This window comes from Rhipicephalus microplus, chromosome 8 (assembly GCF_043290135.1).
Source record: "Rhipicephalus microplus isolate Deutch F79 chromosome 8, USDA_Rmic, whole genome shotgun sequence".
NCBI classification, from domain to species: Eukaryota; Metazoa; Arthropoda; class Arachnida; order Ixodida; family Ixodidae; genus Rhipicephalus; species Rhipicephalus microplus.
The window spans coordinates 29294730-29317168 of record NC_134707.1 but is presented as its reverse complement, the minus strand read 5'-3'; the positions used below and the strand labels follow the sequence as shown (position 1 = coordinate 29317168).

General features: G+C 46.9%; 1 protein-coding gene across 1 annotated transcript in view; it reads right to left on the bottom strand.

Moving 5' to 3' along the window:
* Nucleotides 1–7312, bottom strand: part of LOC119165281 (gastric triacylglycerol lipase) — a 50600-nt gene extending 43288 nt beyond the window's left edge. The window contains exon 1 of the mRNA XM_075870400.1: nucleotides 6549–7312. Within this exon, the coding sequence (XP_075726515.1) occupies nucleotides 6549–6689 (141 nt within the window). The 5' untranslated portion in view covers nucleotides 6690–7312. The remainder of the gene's footprint in view (nucleotides 1–6548) is intronic.
* Between the last annotated feature and the right edge of the window lie 15127 nt (nucleotides 7313–22439).

Genomic DNA, 22439 nt, shown 5'->3' with positions numbered 1-22439 from the left:
TTCCATCGTTTGGTGAGGCTGCGGCGGGCCTGCCAAAGATGGAGGAGGTGGTTTTCCACGTCCGTTTGAGTTTCCGTGAGCTGTATCAGCTGTTCGTGTTGTTTCAGTGTAGACGTCAGTGATTTAGACCAGGTGTCGTATCCCGACTGGAGAGGGTCTACAATAGGTAGAGTGGTGCGGAAAGTTGTCCAGTCTGGGATATGAGCTTGTGTAAGTGGGCGTTTTAAGGGACGCATGTACACGGTTGTGTTTAATACACAATGATCACTACCGAGAGTGTCCTGTGTCTTCAGCCAGTCGGCATGGCGTATGTTGCGTGTAATTGTGAGGTCCGGGCAAGCATCTCGTTGAACAGAGTTGCCTACGCGTGTTGGGCTGGCGGGATCAGTGTGGAGGGTGAGTCCAAGTGTAGAGAGAAGTTCCGCAAGCTTCCTTCCACGCGTGTCCTCTCGTGGGTAACCCCATAACCTGCTTGGGGCATTGAAGTCGCCGACGATCAGGAGGGGGTCCCGTCCTGCCTCCTGCATAGCTTGTGTGAAAGTTGCGCTGAACGTGACGTTCTTAAGCTTTGGGGGACAGTAAATGTTTAAAATATGAACAGGTGGGTCAGATCGCCTTATAGGCAGCACCGACACCATCGTGTATGGGAAAGGTGGTGTTGTGGGGAGTGTGACTTCCTGGGCGGTATATCGCTTGTGAACAAGTATACATGTCTCCGGGTTGTGTTGAAATGTAGTGTAATTTGTGAGTTTGACGTCCGTGCCGGGCTCCTGAAGGGCAACCACGGCAACGAGGAACTCAAAGGTCTCAAGATAGAGGCGCAAATGAGCCCGCTTCTTGTGGTTCTTGAGACCTCTGCAGTTACACTGTGTTAGTAACAACGGCTGAGTTGCTCTAATCATTTGTTTCATCTTCCTGAAACAGTACGTAACGTGGCGCGTCTTTCAAAGACTGCGTTAATGATTGCTCACTGTCTCCTCGCATTGTGTAAGTCCAGAAACAGTTGCACCTTGAGGCGACTTTGTGTTTTCATTCGTTCTGTTTGCGACACGCAGTGGACGTTGTTGGAATTTCACACTCGCATGCGTCATAACGCGGTTATCGTTGTGTTGTTAGTTGTTTTCAACTGAACTCCGCACATTGCGGAAAGTTCGCCGCCTGCAATTCACGCTTCGGGAAAGTTGCATCGTCGCGCTGTAACGTACGTCTGTGCATTTTCAGCCATCTTTGACATAACTATGCCGTTGTCGCTTCATTACGGTAGTATTTATTCGAGCCGCCGAATCGAACTGGCACTTAGCACACGAAGTATAATTATCATCTTCGAAGATGGGCGGTTTTCTTTCACGCGCGCCGCGTGTGTGCATGTACTCGTATGCACCATACAGTATTTCAAGTGTGCGTTTACGTGTGCGCTAACAGCGCGAGCCGGTCGCGCTTCCGGTATCAAATCGTTCCTGAAATTGAGCCACCTCTCACGCTCAGCTGAGTTAGCGCAAGAGGCCTTATGCATGCACAATCGAAATTCCCATAAAACTGGAATGCAAGCACGACGCGAAAATAAAAAAAAATAATTTAAAAAACGAGGCCTCGCAGCAGTTAAAGCTAAGCTAGCTACCTCGTAGTTACGTCGCCGGTTGAGGTTCCAGTGGTACGGAGAACATGGCACTAACCGTATCAGGCATTTACAGCGAAAGCTGCTATGACATCACAACGAGGGTCACGTGCAGCGCTGTAGTTGTCCACCGCCGCCGTCGGTACCCATAACCACTATCGCACGATATAAGAGCCAAAAAACCGAGGACACAGTAGGGTTCGAACCCGGATACCCTGCGTGCCGGCCAAGTATTATACCGCAGAGCAACGCCGGTGCTTCACACGCAGGTGCAAACTTGCCTTAGACAGGCTTCATGGTGAGAAAGGGATCGTGTTAGTATGAGTAATAAGGCGTTTTAGAACAGCAAACGAACAAACAGTCGTCACACAATGCGAATTAGGTAACAGAGGGTCGTCCAATGCTGCAACCCATTACAAAAGCATGTTCTTGATCACCCATTAACTATGGGGCATACCCACTTTGTTTGTGTTGTAGCCTGGAATCTATGGCACACACCTACTCTTCTTCTTATGGACGGTAACTGCACTTTCGTTTACCAAAAAAGATGATGTACAAGAAGAAAGACTGGCATTATGGAAAAAACAATAATGATCCATAGAGTGAAAAATAAAAAAAATATGCACTTCAGGCATAATTCTTTATTGTCGTCAGCCCCTGCATAAAAAAATTTGCACAAATGTCCTTGCAAGTGTGTAGCATATACCACGCTTCTCCGAAGAAGGACGAAGGATATAGCATAGTGAATGCTGGCCTAGGCTACTGAAAAATACATGATTATTTATGGCACACTCGGTACAAAGCAAGTACGCTTGTAGCAGTTAGCCAGTATAAGTGTTCAGGAAAGGCTCTGAAAATTGAATCCCGGCTGCGGCGGCTGCATTTCCGATGAAGGCAGAAATGTTGTAGGCCCGTGTGCTCAGATTTGGTTGCACGTTAAAGAACCCCAGGTGGTCGAAATCACCGGAGCCATCCGCTACGGCGCCTCTCATAATCATATGGTGGTTTTGGGACGTTAAACCCCACAAATCAATCAATCAAAGGCCTACTCTTCCAGCTTTCGCTGTGACTGTGCTGCTCGTTTCGCGCAGGCCTGGCAGTTTGTTAGTGCTATATAGCCGTGTCACCTTTGTTCCTTTTTGGCACGCCGCGAAAGTTGGTCCACGACAATATATACGCGTCTTCTATACTGCTAGCATGCACATCGAAACAACAATATTATGTTTTTTTTCTTGCCGACCACGTAGTACATCAATCGCGTGCGCGGACTCACTCGCAATGCATATAGGCCATTAGGTATACTTTACGTGTGACACAAGGAAGCTTGCCTCGACGTATCGTACGCGGTAAGGTCGCGGAGTTTGGGAATGCATTTCGCGTTAAGTCGGGCGTCGTCATCATCGTCGTAATCTGCTCCACAACGTAAACGTGAAACGTGACTGGCAATATTTCCTGCTTTGGTTAGGTTCGCTTTTGAAAGGGCCTGTCTAGCTTGGGAGATTTTTTTTTTTTTTCAAACGGTGCATTGCGCTGCAAGTGCAGCGCGAGAATCGTGCACTTGTGCAAAAGCCAGCGACAGCGCGGCGGAGAGAAGGGAAAACGAGCGCCGTACCTCCTCAGTTTCCGTTTCTTATGTTTTAATAAAAACGATAGTCTCTCTTGGAAACCTTCCACGGATAAATGTTGGTCTGTCTTTCTTGACATTTGTCTGTTTGTACGCCCTTACCGATAGCTCAAACTGCACCAAACGGCCAACCCCATCCGCAGCACCCACCAATATTGCTCAAGATTCAGCGTTCATACTTTCGCGATTGTCAATTAGAAAGCAATTATTGCGCATATCTGAGGCACCATAACAACGCGTCGATGTTTTGTATGTGTGTCTTTATACTAGAGCAGGTACACACAATTAATTTTGAGGACCGTAGTGCTTTTCACGCTGCGCTGACAGTGCAACGCGATGCTCAAAAAGGCAAGTGTTTCATTCATTCATTCATTCATTTATTTATACTGTTAGCCCAGAAGTGGGCCGTTACAGGGTGGAAGTACAAACAATTATTTGCAAAAAAGAAGTACCGTACAGGTCTCGAGATAATTTCTCGGTATTATTGTGACCAGCAACTCGAAGTTATACATAACATACATAAATGGAACACACATGCGATGCAATACATACGCTTAGCTAAGACATCACGGTGGTGGCACCTGCCCGTCGCCTTGCTTTCTACACCATATCACCTCCGAGACATGCGTGCACCTTTCTCCACGGGCGCGCACGCCTTTCTTCGTTTTCGAACTGCCAGATGGCGCTCGTGTCTAACGTGCCTCGATGCGCTCGTTCGCCTCCGCTACTCGAAGCAATAACGCAGCGCCTCCAGAATACCATTCACCAAATTTCTTGCGCAGAACATCAAATAAGCGTTTTGTTCACTCTCTCCAAACGCAAGACTATCGCCTTTCGACGACATATGCAGTGTAACATGCAGACTCGGGGCAATTTTTTGGTCTCATAAATTGAGAAATCTGGTGTCGTCAGCTACGAGTGGTACGAAACGTCACGTGATACTGAAATGAACGAATGAATTTATGAAGTGTTTTACAGTGTTTCAAATTTTAACATAGTTCTGAGAGTGTCAAAGTAGATCATATGTGTGTCATGTTTTAAAAAAGTTCAGAGTGTGTCAAGCTAGATCAAACTGAATGGAAGTAAGTTAAAGTTGCGTAAGGCTTATTGAGGCTTAAAGGCAGAATAAAGAGCAAAACGATTTTTCACGTATTAGTAAAGTACAATTTGAAAATACCAAAAACACCACTCTCACCAAGACACGACGCTCAGTAAACGATAAAACGCGCGCAAAACGAAATTCGCATGGCGACGCCACCTTGAGATTCTCGCACCAAACACCGTGACGTAACAAATACGTAGCTTTCATTCAATAGTTTAACAAAACTTGAAACTCAGTGAGATCGCATAGCTACAAGAATTTTGAGCGCAAAAACACATTGACTTTTCCAATAATTAGAAATTTAGTACACTATGATCTGTAAGTGTCATGGACTTAGCATACGAAGTTTGAGAAAATTTCATCGAGCCAGTGCCACAAAAATACCGAAAATACATTTTTCAATTTCTCGCGTATATGCTTGGAGGTTTTGGCTCGAAATTTCATATTGATACTTCGTCCTTGATTTTCTCCTCTAAAAAAGAAATGTAATAAAGAATTTTTCTGCGGACTGATAGTTCGCAAAACAATTCAATCCTTGGTCCAGAGGATACGTAATAGGAACAGCCGAAAATAACTATATACAAAAGAGGCAGCTGAGATAATTCAGGAAACATATATAAATAATGCAAGCTAGCAATACAGCATTTAAATCACGGTACCGCACTGCCTTCTCCAAAACAAGCCGACCTAATAAGCAAGCATATCCAGAACAGCACATATAGGGACTGACAACAAGCCAGAACGTGTAATTAGATTTTGGCTGACGACCATGAAATGACCGCCATTACTGTCAATGATCATGGATAGCCATGACTATGTAGTTTTCTAAAATTAACTAAAGAAAACTCTCGCACTGCGATGGTACAGCCCCCGTGGGAAAGGTGGGTATAGTAGACGGATTTGCCTGTATATAGTATTCGTGCCTGCGGGTTTCGAACGCAACTTCGGCTTTGCTTATCGCTGTGTTTTGGTTTCGTCTCGAATATAAGAACGAATCATTGTGAACTTCATGAGCCGATTTGAATTGGGGAGCTTTAAAACGTCATAGTGGTGAAGCGAAATTGCAGAAACCTTGGTGAACTTTGTCCTGTGGCAAAGTGGATTCAGGCCACACGTAGCCAAGCGGAGTTGAAAGAAAAACAGATTAGGCAAACCTGCGCCTCCCTGCTCCCTCGAGCGCAGGCATACTTTCGTTCGTGCGTGTTTTCTCAATATTTTTTTAAAGTTCAACTTTATCCCCTTCACGACAAACCAGCTATGTAGCTTCCACAAAATATAGTTTATGAGAACGTCCAAAAACACTGAACACTTCACAGAACTGAACGTTTAAGAGGTTAGCATATCTGCTCGTGCGTTTCCAGCAAACTGCGTAGTTGTCCCATTTAACTGCCTCGGGGCGTTTAGTCTTGTATCTTCGTGTACCAGAAGCTGTCTGTTCTTGCACTTCTGGAAGGAGGATGGAATCGGGGAAACTCGTCAACTAGCTCGCCCGTCCTCAAGCACCAATCACGCTACCACACATGCTTCCAGTACAGTTTACTTCTAGTACAGTTAGAATACGAAAATTCAAACTAAGTATGCGTAAATGTGTACTTTTCGGCTAATTAATTTGTATTCGGTGTAGAACAGCGCCAGCGAAAACCGCAGGGCAGTCGCAAATACCAAATAATTAATAAGCTTTAAGTTGTTGGTGCGCCTCGTGCACGTGACTTCCTCTCCGTCAGATCTGAAGGAAAGGAATGCAAATTCAAGGACTCTCATTTTGATTGTTAGACACGTACAATAAGAATGAGAACTAGCAGAGAGTTTATTCCCTAGTTGTCGCTGGCGATGGTTTTTAAATATGCGCATGTCCCCGCTTCCACTGTCTACAGTTTGTGTCACCTCACATCGGTCTAATTTTGATCAGATGCATCAGTGCCAACGTTATCTTTACTGGCCAGGGCCTGCATTCATGAGATCGTTTTACGCAAAACGTTTTCGTAAAAAAGTGTATCAGCCGGTTAAGATAAAGCAGATATCAATAATGAAATCGGGTGACCAATGGGAAAGATCACTTACGAAAAAAAGAACTTTTACAGACTCGGCCCCAGGTTCCTGGCGACATCGGGCACTTATATCGAGAAATTGCGCATTTACCGATTTTTATACTAAAAAAAAATTATGTGTTTGAATCCACGAGGATTGTAACAATGCGCTTGACTCACCGGACTCAACTTGGAATCTTCCTCGACGTCCGAGCTTCCTCCTAGCAGCTTGTTCAGCAACCTTCCAGCGCCTGTCCTTCCGACGAGCGAGCACGACAAAATTCCTAGAAGGACCAATCTAACAAACGTCCGTCCTGCCATTGTGTCAGGCCCCCGCAGCGCACGCTATCCGCCACCGAAGGTAAAAATCCCACCACTTTTCAAACTCCGACAAAGTCCCGGTTCGAAACTCGGTAACTGTCATGGCGCCTACCTGTGCCCGCTACTCAGGGTCCCCGACTCGAACATCAAACCTACACACCACTGAGTCGATCAGGACCGAAGGAATGCGTTACACTGCCTACGTTGCGTACAGTTTGGTGGCGATGGACTTGTCGAGATCTTTCCAGGTCTCACAGTGAACCAGAGGTGCTGCAGAGCGAAACAATCGAAGGCTTTGTAATCCGTCATGCCAGGCACGTGACGACTCCCACGCCTGACGTCAGACGCCGATGAGGCGGAGCCAACCAATGAGGTCTCGGTAAAGAGAGCGAGAGTGATGACGCGGCCGTTACGAGTGTGAAGGCTACGCCAAGGCCATCACGCGTCCACCTCACGAAAGAAAGCATGGGCTTCTGCGACCACGCGCATGTGTTGCAGCAGGTACGAACACCTTTCGAGCGTCACGTGGAAAGGTTGACGAGGAAAATAAGAAACACGCATTGCAAGAAGAAGGTTGAGGGAGAAAAAAGGGCTGCCACTACGGGACGATGTGTCTCTCTGCATTTTATACCACTAGTTCGCCACCGATGCTGCAAGAGTGGCTTTTCTTTCTTTGACGCCACTACGGCGCGATTATCTTCACCAAGAGCGTTGGCCCCTCCTACGAACCTCCTCGCCTCCTAGCGGAGAGTGGGCGAAACTCGAAAGGAGGTCGGTGTCAGGCTGTCCTCCGGCGTTTGTGAGTACGAACTGAGGGTAAGGGCAGATGTACGTCGATATCTACTCTACGAAGCTGTTCTTCCTTATAACACACTGTTCAATCGGCACATTCCATTCGTCTGCCGACGAGTAACAAGAGCAGTGTTTGATACTCTGGATTCAAATTGATCAGCTCCGTGAGTGACCAGCTCTTACGTGCTCAGGTCAGATGAGTGCAATTTTTTCGGCTACCTGACCCGAGCTGATCAAAGTACACCCGTTAATTCATTAAGACGTTTTTCATTACGCTGAGGTTGACACGTGGTCGACAAGATTTGCATACGATCCCACGACCGCCATTCGTAGGCTACCTGAACACGGACGCAACGTAAAACGATAATCGCAGTGGATGTGGTCGTTGATGATCCTTCAGTTTACCGATCTAAAGTTGCATGTATATTGAAGTGTTGGCGACTGTTGTGTCCCTCGTTCGAGGCTGATTACCTATTATATTGTTTTCTTTGTAACCTAAACTGTTGGTAGCTATTTTGCTACATGAATACTAGTATAATTAATTCCTGGATCAGTAAATTAGTATATTAGGTTCAATTTAATACCACTTACATTACTCAAAACGCACACATCATGGATATTTTTCGTGGTTTAGGTATGGGTCGACAAAGTAGCATGGATCAGTCTCAAAATCAGTACATCAGAGTATCTTTAAACCCTTTTATTGAAGTTTCGTGTGCACGACACTTTAAATTGGGGATGAACGTTTTGCGTGACTGCCTTGGAAATTTTTAAAACTTCACAAAGATAAAGGTGAAAAGTGTAAATTTAACGGCTCATTTTTATTGTTAGACGCAATATTAATGAGAACTGACAGTGATACAAAGGAAAGTATAGGGGATGTTGTTCAACGTAATTGTAATCTAAATGTGAAGACAGAAAGTGTACGAAAAGATCAGTTGCAACTGGCAGGAACCGAACCTGCGACCTTCGAGTAACGTGCCCAGTGCTCTGCCACTGACTTATGGCAGCGGCCATCACGCCGGTGGGTTGTTGCCTTTTTTCATCCACTTTTCTTCACGTTTACATTACCAGTGCGCTCAATAACATCCCCCATACTTTCCTGGGCATCACTGTCTGTTAGTTCTCAATAATATCGTGTCTAACAAAGAGAACAAGCTTTTAGGTCAACGTTTCTTTCCTTCGAAACAAAAAAAAATATACAGTATATCTCCGTCAGAAATGATCGTCGACATCATATACTGCAATACAGAAAGGTTTGTTGAAGAGGACCAGGCAGATATTATTTTCTTCATATGCACGCGAACCCACGTGTAAGAGTCTTTTTAAAGGGACGCGTTAACTAACTTTTATGGGTCCCTACTTCCCTGCGGGAGCAAAATGACCTTAAGAGTGTACACGCACCTTTAAAGAAAGTGAAGTGTACGGAGTAAGTCAAGACTCTCAGAAAACAGTCAATGAGCTCTTTTTTCCTCTCTCTCTCTCTCTCTTACGGTGTACTCACGGGCGTCGCCACAAGCCAACTCGTTCATCTTCATCGAGGGAACTGTTCGGAAGATTCGAGCCAATGCACCAGTTACGAGAGGGAAAAACGGCGCTAAACGACGTGACAAGAAAAGACGTGGGCCACGGCGCGTCGTTTAGCGCTGTTTTTTTTTTTTTTTCACACATCGTAATGAACCAAACCGGGCCAAACGCGTACCACTCTAAGAATAACGGGTGCTATTTGACTCCCTTTTGCTTTTGCTACTCTCTTTAGAGAGGCATGTTTCCTCCTTTCAAGAGAATTGTTGGAAACCTTATACTCTAAAGAATGAAGTAACCGTCTCTTTTTAAAATAAAGTTATCAATCCCACTGCATTCTTACAGAGAGCAAACGTCTCTCTAAAGAGAGCTATAGGTGTGAGGGCCCTTGAGTAGTATAAAAAGGGTCATATCACACCTTTTTTTTTTTCTTAAAGTGTACTAAAATGTGCCAGGCCAGGTAAGAACAGGTCGTTCAAGGACGTGTACCCATTGATCCCGCACGCCGGCCCACGGCCACCATGACGACCCAAAGTCAACATCGTTTCATTACCCAAATCATTAGAAGCTCTTTCTCGAACACGCCTCGCGATGCGATTCTGACCCCCGTATTCTAGAACGTCCCTTCACTCAACGCTTCACCTTCACTTGAGAAAGCCGATGGGAGCGCCGTCTCTAGGCTCGGCAGGTCACTGCATATCAGCAATAATCTGCTGCGATTCTTGAGTAGCGCAGTGTTATTTTCAGCCGAGCGGTGGCGCAGTGCTCAACTCTGTCAAGTGAAGGGTGGAAGTCGAGTCGAGGAGCGTTTGCGAATACGGGGGCAAGACACCTGCGCAAACGTTGTCTCACGCGTGGCGCCAATAGCAGCCTGAACTGACACTGTTATGACGTCGTGACGTCACGAGCACGTGTCGCGGTTTGACCTCCTCTACTTCCGGTGTCCGGGAGACGATATGACCACACGTGTACAAGACGCTTCGAACCACGGTAGCGTGTTGAAGCAGCTGCTGGTTTTCAAGTGCGAAGCCCGTGCCACCGGCAATGACCGTTTCGAGCGAGCGACGCCAAATAATGGCGACTGCTTGATATCTCGTGTTGCCGGCTCCACCCCAGAAATTATGAAAGGAGGCAGTGCGCGCGTGCGCGTAAAAAAAGACACTTCTTCGTTTCCTTGAATCCTTCTTCTGCTCGGTCAGCGTGGCTAAAAGCTGAGAACGATAAGGGGAACGTGGAGACGTCTTCACGGGGCTTTGCCGTTCAGAACGATGGCTTGCAGCTCGCACGCAAAACATAACCACATGAACGGTGATGGTGAATGTGATGATGGCGTCGCTACGACGTCGAAATGCTATGCTAGGCTAAATAATATATATGTACTAAATGATTGATATGTGGGGTTTAACGTCCCAAAACCACCATATGATTATGAGAGACGCCGTAGTGGAGGGCTCCGGAAATTTTGACCACCTGGGGTTCTTTAACGTGCACCCAAATCTGAGCAAACGGGCCTACAACATTTCCGCCTCCATCGAAAATGCAGCCACCGCCGCCGGGATTTGAACCCCCGACCTGCGGGTCAGCAGCCAAGTATCTTAGCCACTAGACCACCGCGGCGGGGCTATATATGTACTAAAAGCCAGAGTACTAAAATGTCATGAACCATTGTGAACGAAGTTGCAATTTAAAAAAAAAAAAGTGAAGGAAGTGTGTATTCAATGTATACAGGAGTAACCTATACGATGATGGCGGAGAAGCAACACATCCAGCTTCTTGTCCTATTAATTCATTTTTTTTTCAATTTTCTTGCTTTTGTGTACGTGTGTTCTTCAGGTTTCATATCTTGAAGATGGTATAGGCGGCTTTAACGTCGCCTGCATTACCATGCTTGACATATATGAATAAAAAATTGCTACATGAGCATTATTGGAGTTTTAATCTTTACCGCCTTGTTGAAGCATTCTTTCACGTTCATTAGCTTTTTAACAAAATTATGCTTGTTGAAAATACGTGCTATTGTCCACTGCGATCCCGCGACACGACCACTGCCTAACTGGTAGACCATTTGATGAAGCCAAAAATACAGCGATCGACATTGCTTATATTCGGGCGCATATATCGGTATATCCAAGTGTTTAGTTCACAGCATCACACTGAGCGGGTCTTTTTAAATGTGAAGCATTCTCCCGTCGCATACTGCACGTACTTTGAGCGTATTGATTTACGTATCTATCTATTTAGCCACCTACGTCTGGATCCTCTCATGATCGTCTCTCTAACTTGAAATAGACCAAAATTTATATGGGAGGGTAAGACAGTTTGAGGAATACGAATTTCTGGTCACGGCGTTAACAGCCTGCAAATTCTGTCACGTAGGTCGTCCAACCTCTTCCTACATGCACGTGTGGCACACACCCGTACACCACGGGCCGTGGTGTGTGGGTATGCGTCACATCTGATTGAAAGTTTATATCTACCCAGGAACGGCAAGAACATAAATTGCTAATTTAAATGTGAAAGCAATACTAAAAACTGATATCGGCAGCGTTGGCCCAACTAATGCAACACTAAATATCAGGATTCCAACTAAACTCTAACCAGAGCTTTCTGCATCGCAACCAGGTATTCTAGCTCAAAACCACGTCAGGTCTGAAAACTGTTTGGGAAAAGCGTCCTATGTGGGCGCGATGTTCGTGGAACGTCAGTTGTAGTTGTCGGGTTGACTATCTCATTTCCTAGAGATTAGATATTTACGCCTATGATACAAGCGTCACGTCGGCTGAGCGTCTATTGTAGCTATGTGTTTGACATTTCTCTGAATATTGCACCGGACATAGAAGCTCTTTGTTCCTTCTGTACATATATTTAGCCCAATTCTTCCTTTGTCTCTGTCTTAGCAAGATATTGAAAGCGCGAAAACTGAACGAAAAACAAGTGAAATGACACAAAGTATATTTTTCATGCTGTCAATATCTTGTGTAATAGAATGACAACCAGCTCCAATCTTCACTTCATGAGTTCGGAATAAACTTCACCGCTTATTCATTTCTATTAGGGTTTATCCTTTTCTACCGATACACTTTACTGTTTAGTACTTCTTAGTTCTTTGTTCATGCATGTACGGTAAAAATACTGCACAACTAATCTCGCTCGCGTGTATGATACAGATTTCCGACGCTACAACAACCACAAAATCCCAGCAGCAAGCGACCTCGTTCGGATCACCTTTCCATTCGTGGCGTCAGGGGTCGCTTCGCTCGTTCGATTACGCGCGTCATTGCTTCTGGCACGGAGGCAGCAAAGTTGGCCAGACTCAGACGCCTACGGCAACGATGTCTTAAAACAACGCGAGGCATCCGTGCCGCTGCAGCCTTTGTTCCCATCACGGCTACAGCTCAGAGGGCGCGCGTGTGCCTCGTCCGTCAGCAACTGTCACAAACCATGCCGGTAGGCCTACCGCGACCGAGGCCTGTCTTGTGGAGCCGGTGTCACAGAGGGGACACTCTCGTCGATGCTTCGCTAGACCGAATGTCACTTCGCGATTTCGCTGTCATGTACAGGTTGGAATTACTAACACGTGACTTGAGTGCTGGTACACGTTAGCTTTATTTACGTTTTTTTTTTATTTAGTGGTACTGTCAATCCTATCGGGGATTTTTACAGGAGCGGGTTACAAAGTACACACATTGCGTTACATATTCACAAAATTATACAATATTTATAGAGGATTACAAAGAGTAGCATTAAGACATCGTAATCATTATCGAACTATGTCATTAGAAAGTGTAAAAAAAAGGTAACGCAAGAACACCTTGTCCCAACTACATAAAATGCGCTTCAAATGAAAATGACTCAAAAAATAGCAAATAAACACACGAAACCTAAATTATAACTGCACTAGGTTATATCCCGAACATCAAATATTCTATTTATTGTACCTCTCAGGATCATATCAAAGCATTACAGAGGGGAAGTGTAAATCCCCCCACCAAAAAAACGAAACATGAATGGCAGAAACCATAGCCTAAATAGAACCCGAGTATAAAATGTTACTTCTTGCATGGAACAACTGCTCGTAATAGTTATTGCCTACAATACCTGAGGGACAGTCGTTTCTATCTCATGAGGCGCGTCGCTGAAATGATCGATTGATCACCGTACTCACTGCAGGAAACGAATCAGACTTTGCACCGGTGGTCTGTGCGGTAGGACGCTAAAACGGTTGAGGCACGAGGCGACGTGCCTTTTGCAGGTCTGAACAGCGCCTCGAGTGCGGATCGTCGAAATCGAAACCGGGAGTCGGTGAACTCCGAAGTTGTCCTCCGCCATGCATCAGTATAAAATCTCGGGACCTGGTATTTTTCGTCATGGTTTGTAAGTGTCGCCACCTAGTGACCTCCAAAAAACATCGCGCGCATGACGTCATCGCTGCTGCGCATGCGCACACTAGTCTCCTAAAAAAATAAAGGCCCTCGATCGCTTCGTTTTCTCACATGCTTGGGATTGCTCTTAAATTTTGCATATTCGTTTACGACACACTGAGAGCTGCTTATACAGTAGCCAGAGTCTATATGGTATGTGAAGCCTGACCGAAACGCAGCAGACGGTGCTGAAGAATGCAAACCGTATTCAGTGAAATTCATGTTTCCCGCTGGGAGAAGAAGCGTCAAGTATGTAGTTAACCCCCCCCCCCCCTTTTTTTTTTTTTAAGCGCATTCGTGCTCGTGTGTATGAGTGCATGTATACATATGCCTACAAAATATTAAAAATTCGACAGATCTCACGCACCGGAGGAACTTGATGCATATATAATATGAAGCAGCCAGCAAAGAGCAGTATGCATGCAAGTCATGGGGCACGTGGCGTGAATTGGATTGGATCGGATAAACTTTACTTGGTCCTCCAAAACACAGATCACTGTGTTGCGGGCAGCTCCCACGTGGGGACTGAGATGCCAAGCTCCTCAGCCGCCTCGCGGGCTTGGTGGACAGCCCAGAGCTGATCTGCCAAGGACGAGCTGCGGATTGCCGCCTCCCATCTGGCAGAGGTGATGTGCGATAAATGAGCGAATTTGGTGCACTGCCAGAGCATGTGTTCTAATGAAGCTATTTCCCCACAATGTGGACAAAGATTACTTGGGTATAGGGCAGGGTACATGATGTGTAACATTTTCAAAGTAGGGTACATCCGCGTTTGCAAAAGCCTTAATGTAAGTGCTTGTGAATACATATTTTCAAGCTATACTACTTATCACGTACGCTCCTCGTATCATCCCTTCACGCAATACAAATGCTGCGTTTATCAATCTCGCGAAACGGCCACTGGCTCACTAGGAGCGTGGAAAGCAATGCAGTAAAATCGTCGCGAGCCAAAAACGAACTTGGCATGTAAATCATGCTAAGAATGGCATGTAAGTTATTAGTTTTATATCACCACCTCTCATATATGTTCGTCATATAGTCACGTTACCCCCAAACCAATTTTTCTGTACATGATGCGAGCGAAATGACCTCAACCTCACGACGAGCGTGTCATGACTTACATGACATGCATGTACTGTACATTTCCCTGGTTGTTACCACACGTCGTTAGTGTTATTCGTACAGCCACGCCACACAAAACCAATTTAGGTGTATATCAAGCGATCAAAACGACCACGAGCTCACAATGTGCGCGCCAGGACATACATGACATGCATGTCTTTATATTCCCAGCTGTTACCACCTGTCGTAGCTGCTCTTCCTACAGTCGCGTCACACAGCAATTTTGGCCTATATCAAGCGAGTAAAAACGACCGCGAACTCACCAGGCACGTTTCATGATATACATGACGTGCATGTCTTTACATTACCAGCTGTTACCACCTGTCATATAGCTTGTCTTCGTACAGTCACGTCACTCACCAGTTATGGTGCATATCAAGCGAGCGAAAAGGCCATCAGTGTGACATGTAAAATCATGCTATGCATGACAATCAAGTCATTATTTTCTCAATGCCACCATCAAAAATGTTCGCAAAAGTTTGCCATACGGTCACGTCCCGTAAACACCAATTATAGTGTATTTGAGAGAGCGCAACAAGCACGAGTTCACAATGGGCGTGACGTGTAAATCACGCTATCCATGCCATGCAGGTCATCGTTATGTTTCTGGTTCTGACGAAGCCTTCAATTTGACGAAGGCTGGCTGGTCCATCAGCTGTAAACGTGAAGATGCTTTCATGAAAGCTTTATCGTCCTTATATATATATATATATATATATATATATATATATATATATATATATATATATATATATATATATATATATATATATATATATATATATATATATATATATATATATATATATATATATATATATATATATATACAATAGATAACGCCAGTAAACGCGTCAGAACATTCTATATGTCCGTTTATTTTCGTACTGTCCGAGCAAAACGGTGGGTGTTACAGCAAAGTACAGCTACTGTAAGTTTGCCGTTAGGTATATCCAGTAATTCTGCATTAAGAGTGATTCGAGCACCCTCTGCAGTGTGTTGAGTATGACAGGCACCGTTTTCATTCAACTGTATCCTTTATAAGCATATATATCTGTAGTAGCACATACAGTAAGTACTACATACGGAGTATATGTAATATATATGCGTATATGTAGTCTCATGAGGGTACGCGTACAACGGTGACGTCACGAGAAGGAGTTCTTTTCCGTGGTGACGGCGGTCGTGCCTCTTGCGTCCTCTTGGCGCCTTTTCGGCAGCGGCACCGGAAAGCGCCGGGTCTCGTTTTCTCTCAGAACCCAGGCGAGGATTGGCTTGCCATACTTGGTCGACCGCAGCGTCAACGCTGTTATGAGAATGACGGCTACGCACAGCACGACGAACGCCGCGATCAAGTAGGGCACCGACTGGCCACTAGTCGGCCACGCGTCCTTTAGCACCGCTCCGGTCGAACCTTGAAGAAAGGCAAACAAAACCTTATTGGCTTTGAATAGGGTAAAGCAGAGAAAAGTTTCGCGCCGTAATTGTCTCTCGAGCACAGGAGGTCACCTCCACAGCAGGTGACCTCCTAAGATATGCGGGATATAACATCCCAAAACCACCATACGTGGAAAAGTTGATGTGCTGGAAAAACAAAAAAAAAAGGACACAGGGCTTCTGCTGGTAGGCGCCTTCAGCGAAACATTTCATGGCACCCATTATAATAAGCAGCAGTCGCTTATTATCTATGTCTTTGTTCTTTTATTCATTCATCGCCATCATCATAAACAGTTACTTTAGGTCCTCCGCGAAAGGAAAGACTTTCTCAGTAATCACTAGTTGTCTTCTCTGTGCAAGATGACAGCATTTTGTGGTTACAATATTCTTTGTTTCATCACCCAGAACAAGCATTTGCGTAATCAGATACAATTATGAGAGATGCCATATTGTATAGGGCTCCGGAAGTTTCGACTTTCCGGGGTTCTTTAGCGTGCAGCAAAATCTGAGCAAACAGGCCTACAACGTTTTCGCCTCCATCGAAAATGCAGCCGCCACAGCCAGGATTCAATCCTTCGAAGTGTGGGTCAGTAGCCGAGTACATAAGCCACTAGACCACCGCGGCGGGGCAGGTGACCTCCTATGCGCGGTACAGTTACGGCACGACACTTTCTTATTCCGTGAATCAGTCGTCAGCAAGCTTAACCTGAATGCTTCAGCGCGTGACCTGGACTACTATACCTTGACTGATGTCAGCCGCAAAGGGCTCGGTGCTGTTGCCTAGCTAATAGATCGGCATGCTCGGATAGTGTGTTGGCCTCCATGGGTAACATCTCGGACCGCTACAGAACCCAAAACTACATGGCGGCAGCGTCACTCAAAACTGTTTGAGCACAAGCTGCGGGGCGTTCGGGTTAAGCATGCTAACGACTGTAAAGCCGCGGCCACGTCTGTGTGGAGCACGCGAACCGCCGGTGTTCTGTGGGGCGAAACCTTGGGGGCAGTATTAGGCTTAGACGTGGTCACCTTGACAACTAGGCCATGCATGCTCCTCATACATCGCTTCAGAGCCCGAAACTGCCTCAAGGCTTTGGCCCACTGATCAAAAACCGGATGCTCGAGCACTCTACACAAACGTGACCGCGGCTGTACATTAAAGGAACACTAAAGTCAGACAAGAAGAGACAAGAAGAGAGCGGAGTGTATTGGGGGACAAACGGGGGTTAAGGATATCGTAGTTGAAATAAAGAAGAGCAAATGGACATGGGCCGGGCATGTAGCGCGTAGACAGGATAACCGCTGGTCATTAAGGGTAACTAACTGAATTCCCAGAGAAGGGAAGTGGGTTAGGGGGAGACAGAAGGTTAGGTGGGCAGATGAGATTAAGAAGTTTGCGGGTATAAATTGGCAGCAGCAAGCACAGGACCGGGTTAACTGGTGGAACATGGGAGAGGCCTTTGTCCTGCAGTGGACGTAGTCAGGCTGGTGATGATGATGATGAAAGTCAGACAATGAACCGGCTTACGCTGATAAATTGTGGACTGAAACCTAAGTACGCGGGCCTCGAGCAATTTCACCTTCATCGAAAATCCAGTCAGGTCAGCAGTCAAACACCATATAGTGACTACAGACCACAGTGACTGGGCCGCATGTGTACCTTTCATGCTGGAGTGCATGGAGACCGTCGATCGCTCGACACCGCCCGGTGGTTGGCTGTTCTTGTCGTGGCTCGCGTCGTGGCTTTTCTCGGAAACCCGGTCGGACGTCAGCGGAGACTTGCTGACGATGTCGCGCGATTGTTGCGCGACGCCGTCGACCTTAGGCGGAGGGCCCGAAGGCGGTTTCGGGCAGCGCGGCGCCGCGGCCCGAAGGCGGCTCAAAATTTGCGGCTCGGCCGCAAGTTTTGAGCCGGGCACTGGTGGGTCGATCGCCGAGCCAGCATTCCTGAGGTTCGCCGTGGATGCAAACTTGGGGCTTGTTTCGGATCTGGCCTGCGAGAAGATAAAAGAATGGAAGGAATAGTAGTTACGTGGTAGGCCCAAACTCGCATGTTCCGTTTCGTTCATTCATTCATTCATTCATTCACATTCATTGCTTTGATCGGTTGACTGGTCGATCGATCTTAGTGTTATGAAGCGACTGCCTAAATACAAGTTGTAGCGAGTGCCGTGTCTAGCATCTCCACTGAATAACGAATATGGCACAGTAAGTGCTTCTTCTACTTCACGAAAACTAAGATGATTTATGGCGTAGTCGGTACCTTGCAAGTGTATAGGAGGTATTCGCGTGACGTCATCTGCAAGGGGCGCTGGCGCGGCAGTCACCATCACGGTGGAGGAAAATGTATACTCCTCCACCGTGGTCGCCATATATCAGTCGCCATTTTTGTAGTCCCGCACGCGAATATTATCGTCGGACCACAACCAAAGTTATCAACAGCACATGTCATCTTGAGATTTTTCGAAGAAGAAACATCCGGCTGTTATATTCCCGAGCACTGACCGACCACGGATCTACCTGCGCACTCGCTGGCACGGCCTGGCGGGAAGGGTTCAGTGAATGCATCCTCTACTTGTAGCAGTTGCCCCGACGGAGTTTACCGGGAACTGTAGAAAAGCTGCTCTTCCCGCTCTCGCTGTGAACGCACTGCGTATTCCGCGCAAGCCTGTCGTTTTTAACCATGTTGACTTCGTAATAGAAAGATGTAAATGCATGCCTCTTTGAGGCTGGTCATACCGCAATGTCTGGCAATATGTTGTGCAACGAAATTTACGAACGAAATATGACTTTGCAGAAAGAGAAAGGCCCATCAACAGTTTCACCTTGCAAGTAAATAGCGCTTACAGCGTCAAAGATGTAGGACCAGGTACGTAGGTGAGTGTAAGCTAAATAAAAATATCTTTATGTATACATATGATGTACATCCGTGTGATATGCATCCTTGAGAGGCGTTATATCGGCCTTTTATACGCTATAGCATGCTGTGTAGCATTTCAGCACTACGCCTTTTTATTTTGTGTTTTCTTTCTGCGACAGCAGCGAACTAGAATATTATACGAAGTCTAGCAGCTAAATATTTGGGATTCGATCTCGTGTAACACCACAAAATTCTGCCTAATGGAATGCGGTCCCTCCAGGGAGCGAGTTCAATTTCGTGCTGGCAGCTCGTTAGGAGCTGTGTACTGATCTCTTTAGAGATAATGAGCGCGCTTGCTTTCATGACCGCGCCCTAATTATCATAAGTTCGCAGTTGCTGCTCGAGCGACACAGTTCCCCTACTTTATCATCTTTTTACGGTCGCGTTCACACTTGGCTTCGAAGGGAGCGAAAGCGGCAAAACTCGCGGGAAATTCACTCTCTACGCCACCTAAGCGGCCGGAAAACCACGCTCGATGCCAGAACAAAAAAAAAATTGGTCCAAAACCGATTTTCCCGCTACGTGAAAGCGGATGCCGTTTTCGCTTCACGGTTTTGGCAGCATTAGCTCTAACTGCGTGATCTATACGGCCAGCCGCAGATTCAACATGGCGGCAAAGGCGTCGGCGGTGGCTCGCATCGGCTCAAACTGTAAATACCCGTGCAGCACGACAAAGCTTCACAGCCTTAACCAAGACGCGTTCATCGAGAGCCTGGTTTAGATCACGATCACCGAAATCACTGAAAGTAGACGGTGCAGCAGCAGCGAGTCAGCATGCCCCAACGTGTCTCGCTTTTGTTCCCAGCCGGCTGATTCAGCCGGTGCGTTCACTCGTGTCGTTTCTATTGGCGTATCTCCCGAAACAACGTTTGAAAAGGTTCGAGCTGCTTCTTTTCAGTACTTTGTGTAAGTAACTAGAATTCGATACGAAATTCCGTGCTCAGAAAGCAGGCCAATTAAAATAATTCTCAAAGTAGCGAATCCAGCGGCGGTGGTAGCATTCCTAAAGGGCAGAACAAATGTGAACAATCTCGGAGCGCGCGGTCGTGTTTTCCCGGCCGCTCTGGCATTTTCGTTTCACTTCTCAGCGTGAATGTAGTCTTACTCTCCACTGACGTCCCCGCATGCTCCTCCTTTCAACCAAAGGCAGGCGGGGCTTGAGGAGCCGTTGACTGCGGGCCTCTTACGCGTCCCCATGCGATCGCATGCGGCCTTTGCACGATGGTGACGACTGGTTAGGTTTCATCTTAAATAAATAAATAATAAATAAATAAATAAATAAATAAATAAATCTTATTTCATCTCTGCCTCAGCCGCGTTCGCCCTATTGCTAGCGCACTACAATCAGCGCGCGGAACACGTGATGGACGGAACGACGCTATTGACTTCGACTTTATATGGAACAAGGCGACAATGGCCGAAACCTATGGAGTGTCCGTACAGTTGCCATCATAGTAAAATAGAACTGACCTTGTCTCTGAGCTCGAGTAACGAAGCCGTTGGTACTCTGGTCACTATATGGGACGAAACCCCATCGCCGGTATTCGGCTTTGGAGGGCACCAGGAGTCGGCCAAGGCTCCAAGGAAGGTCACGGGAGAGTCTTTTCGATCCTGCATCAACCTAGAAAATTTAGCTGCGCTGACAGAGACGATCCTCACTTTGCACTTTCCTGTGCTGCCCTCAGCCGTTTTCGCGTTGTTTCCCAAGGGGCTCGGACAAGTGGTATCGCCACAACCAAAGCCTCCGTGATCAAAGGGCATTTTGCGACTTTTCAGCTGGGGAAAGGGAGCGTGTGCCGTGGCATCGTGAAAAAGACGGATTTGGGGGTTCATGTCACGGATGGTGCAGCTGTCAGACTTTGACAGCTGTACACCTTGATAGTACTGCCTCGCTCGGAAACTGTGGACGTTCGCAAAGAATAGCTTCGACACCTTACGCAAGCTTTTGTACGTCTTCACGGTTACAAACTCCCGAGTAGCCTAACTCAATAGGCATGTTGCAGGGCTAGCTGGTGGCTACCCAATATAACACTTCGAGCTAAATAGCTGCGCAACAAATACGACAAGACGAAGTCACCACTTCGTCCTGACTGGCCAATTCTGTAGCGCTGTGCCTTGTTTTTTCTCACCAGAAGATACCATGAATAAGCACCAGCTAGCCCATCAATGCATCGAGTCAGACCACTAGCGAGGTTACAACCACCCACGAAATCACAGTCCCACTGTACGTGTTGCGATTCCGAGCTGTAACTTAGTATACGGTCCAAATCGTCAAGAGCAGTCATCACTCCCTGTTGAGAGTTTGCGCGAGTGTGGCTGCAGCACCCGAGCGTATAGCAACGCAAAATTGACCCTACTTCAAACTGTCCACTTCATTTGTCCTGCCGTTTCAAAAAAGCCGAATAGCCTAACCTCCTATCGGCATGCCTTTGGTTCAAACGGCCCCTAAAAACCATCTAAAATCCTGTTCGATTGCAGTCCTCCGCCTCAGCAGTCTGCAACATTTGCATAGAAATGCATATATGCTTCTCACCTGCGTTCGATCTTTGACTTCGCGCAGGAAGGCGTACAGAACTTATTGTTGTGTCTTGAGGCAAACTGGCGCAATCGAAAACTAGCAGCAGTTCCGTGTACGAATACAAACGACGAGCCTCCTTAGAAATGGAACGCACACTAATACGCGCCTGATCTCGCTGCTGGCTTTCTGAAGGTGGTGAGGTGGGGAGAGTGTCTGCTGCGCTTGGTGGCGGGAACGACGGAGCGAGTGAGTGTGCGGCGCGCGCAGCGCAGCGCGAGCCATCTGCCGCACCGGGCGCACACGTTGTGCTCGCCGTGCTTCCCCGACGCAGGGAGCTTCGACGGCGACGGCGGAGTGCGGGTCTAAAGGCCTGACCACACGCATCCGTCGCAGCGCGTCGGCGCGTGTCGTTTTGACGTGGCGCCGCGCCCTCTATCAAGAGAATGGGCGCGTGGCAACGCGAAGCCACGCGCTCTCGCTCTCCATATGGGAGAGGTCTCGACGCCGCGGCGTCAAAAAGACCCGCACCGACAGATACGTGTGGTAAGGCCTCTAAAGTCTGGCAGATACGTGGGGTCAGGCTTTAAAGGCCTTACCACACGTACCCATCGCAGTACCCATTGCAGCGTGTGGCGTTTTGACGCTGTGCCACGTCCCGTCAGTATGGGAAGAGGACGCGCAACTGCGCGCGCCCTCAAAAGGCCACGCGCTGACGCGCTGCGACGGCTACATGTAGTCAGGCCACAAGGAGCTTCGCTCCTGAAAAATATGCCGTTGTAGCAGTTAGACCAATCTTTTTCTAGCCAGTAGCTTTCATGGAAAGTATGCTGTGGCCATAATAGAGTTTCTTAATGGCTGTGTTGGTGTTCCGCGTATAGGCACTCCAGCGCAGCAAGCTGTTTCATTTCGCGGGAACCACGTGAACGTTCAGCTTTTGCGGTACACGAGTACCCCTAAGCCACTTAGAAGGAAGGTATATCCTGTAATGAAATAGAGCGTGTTGCGACGTGGTTCTGTAA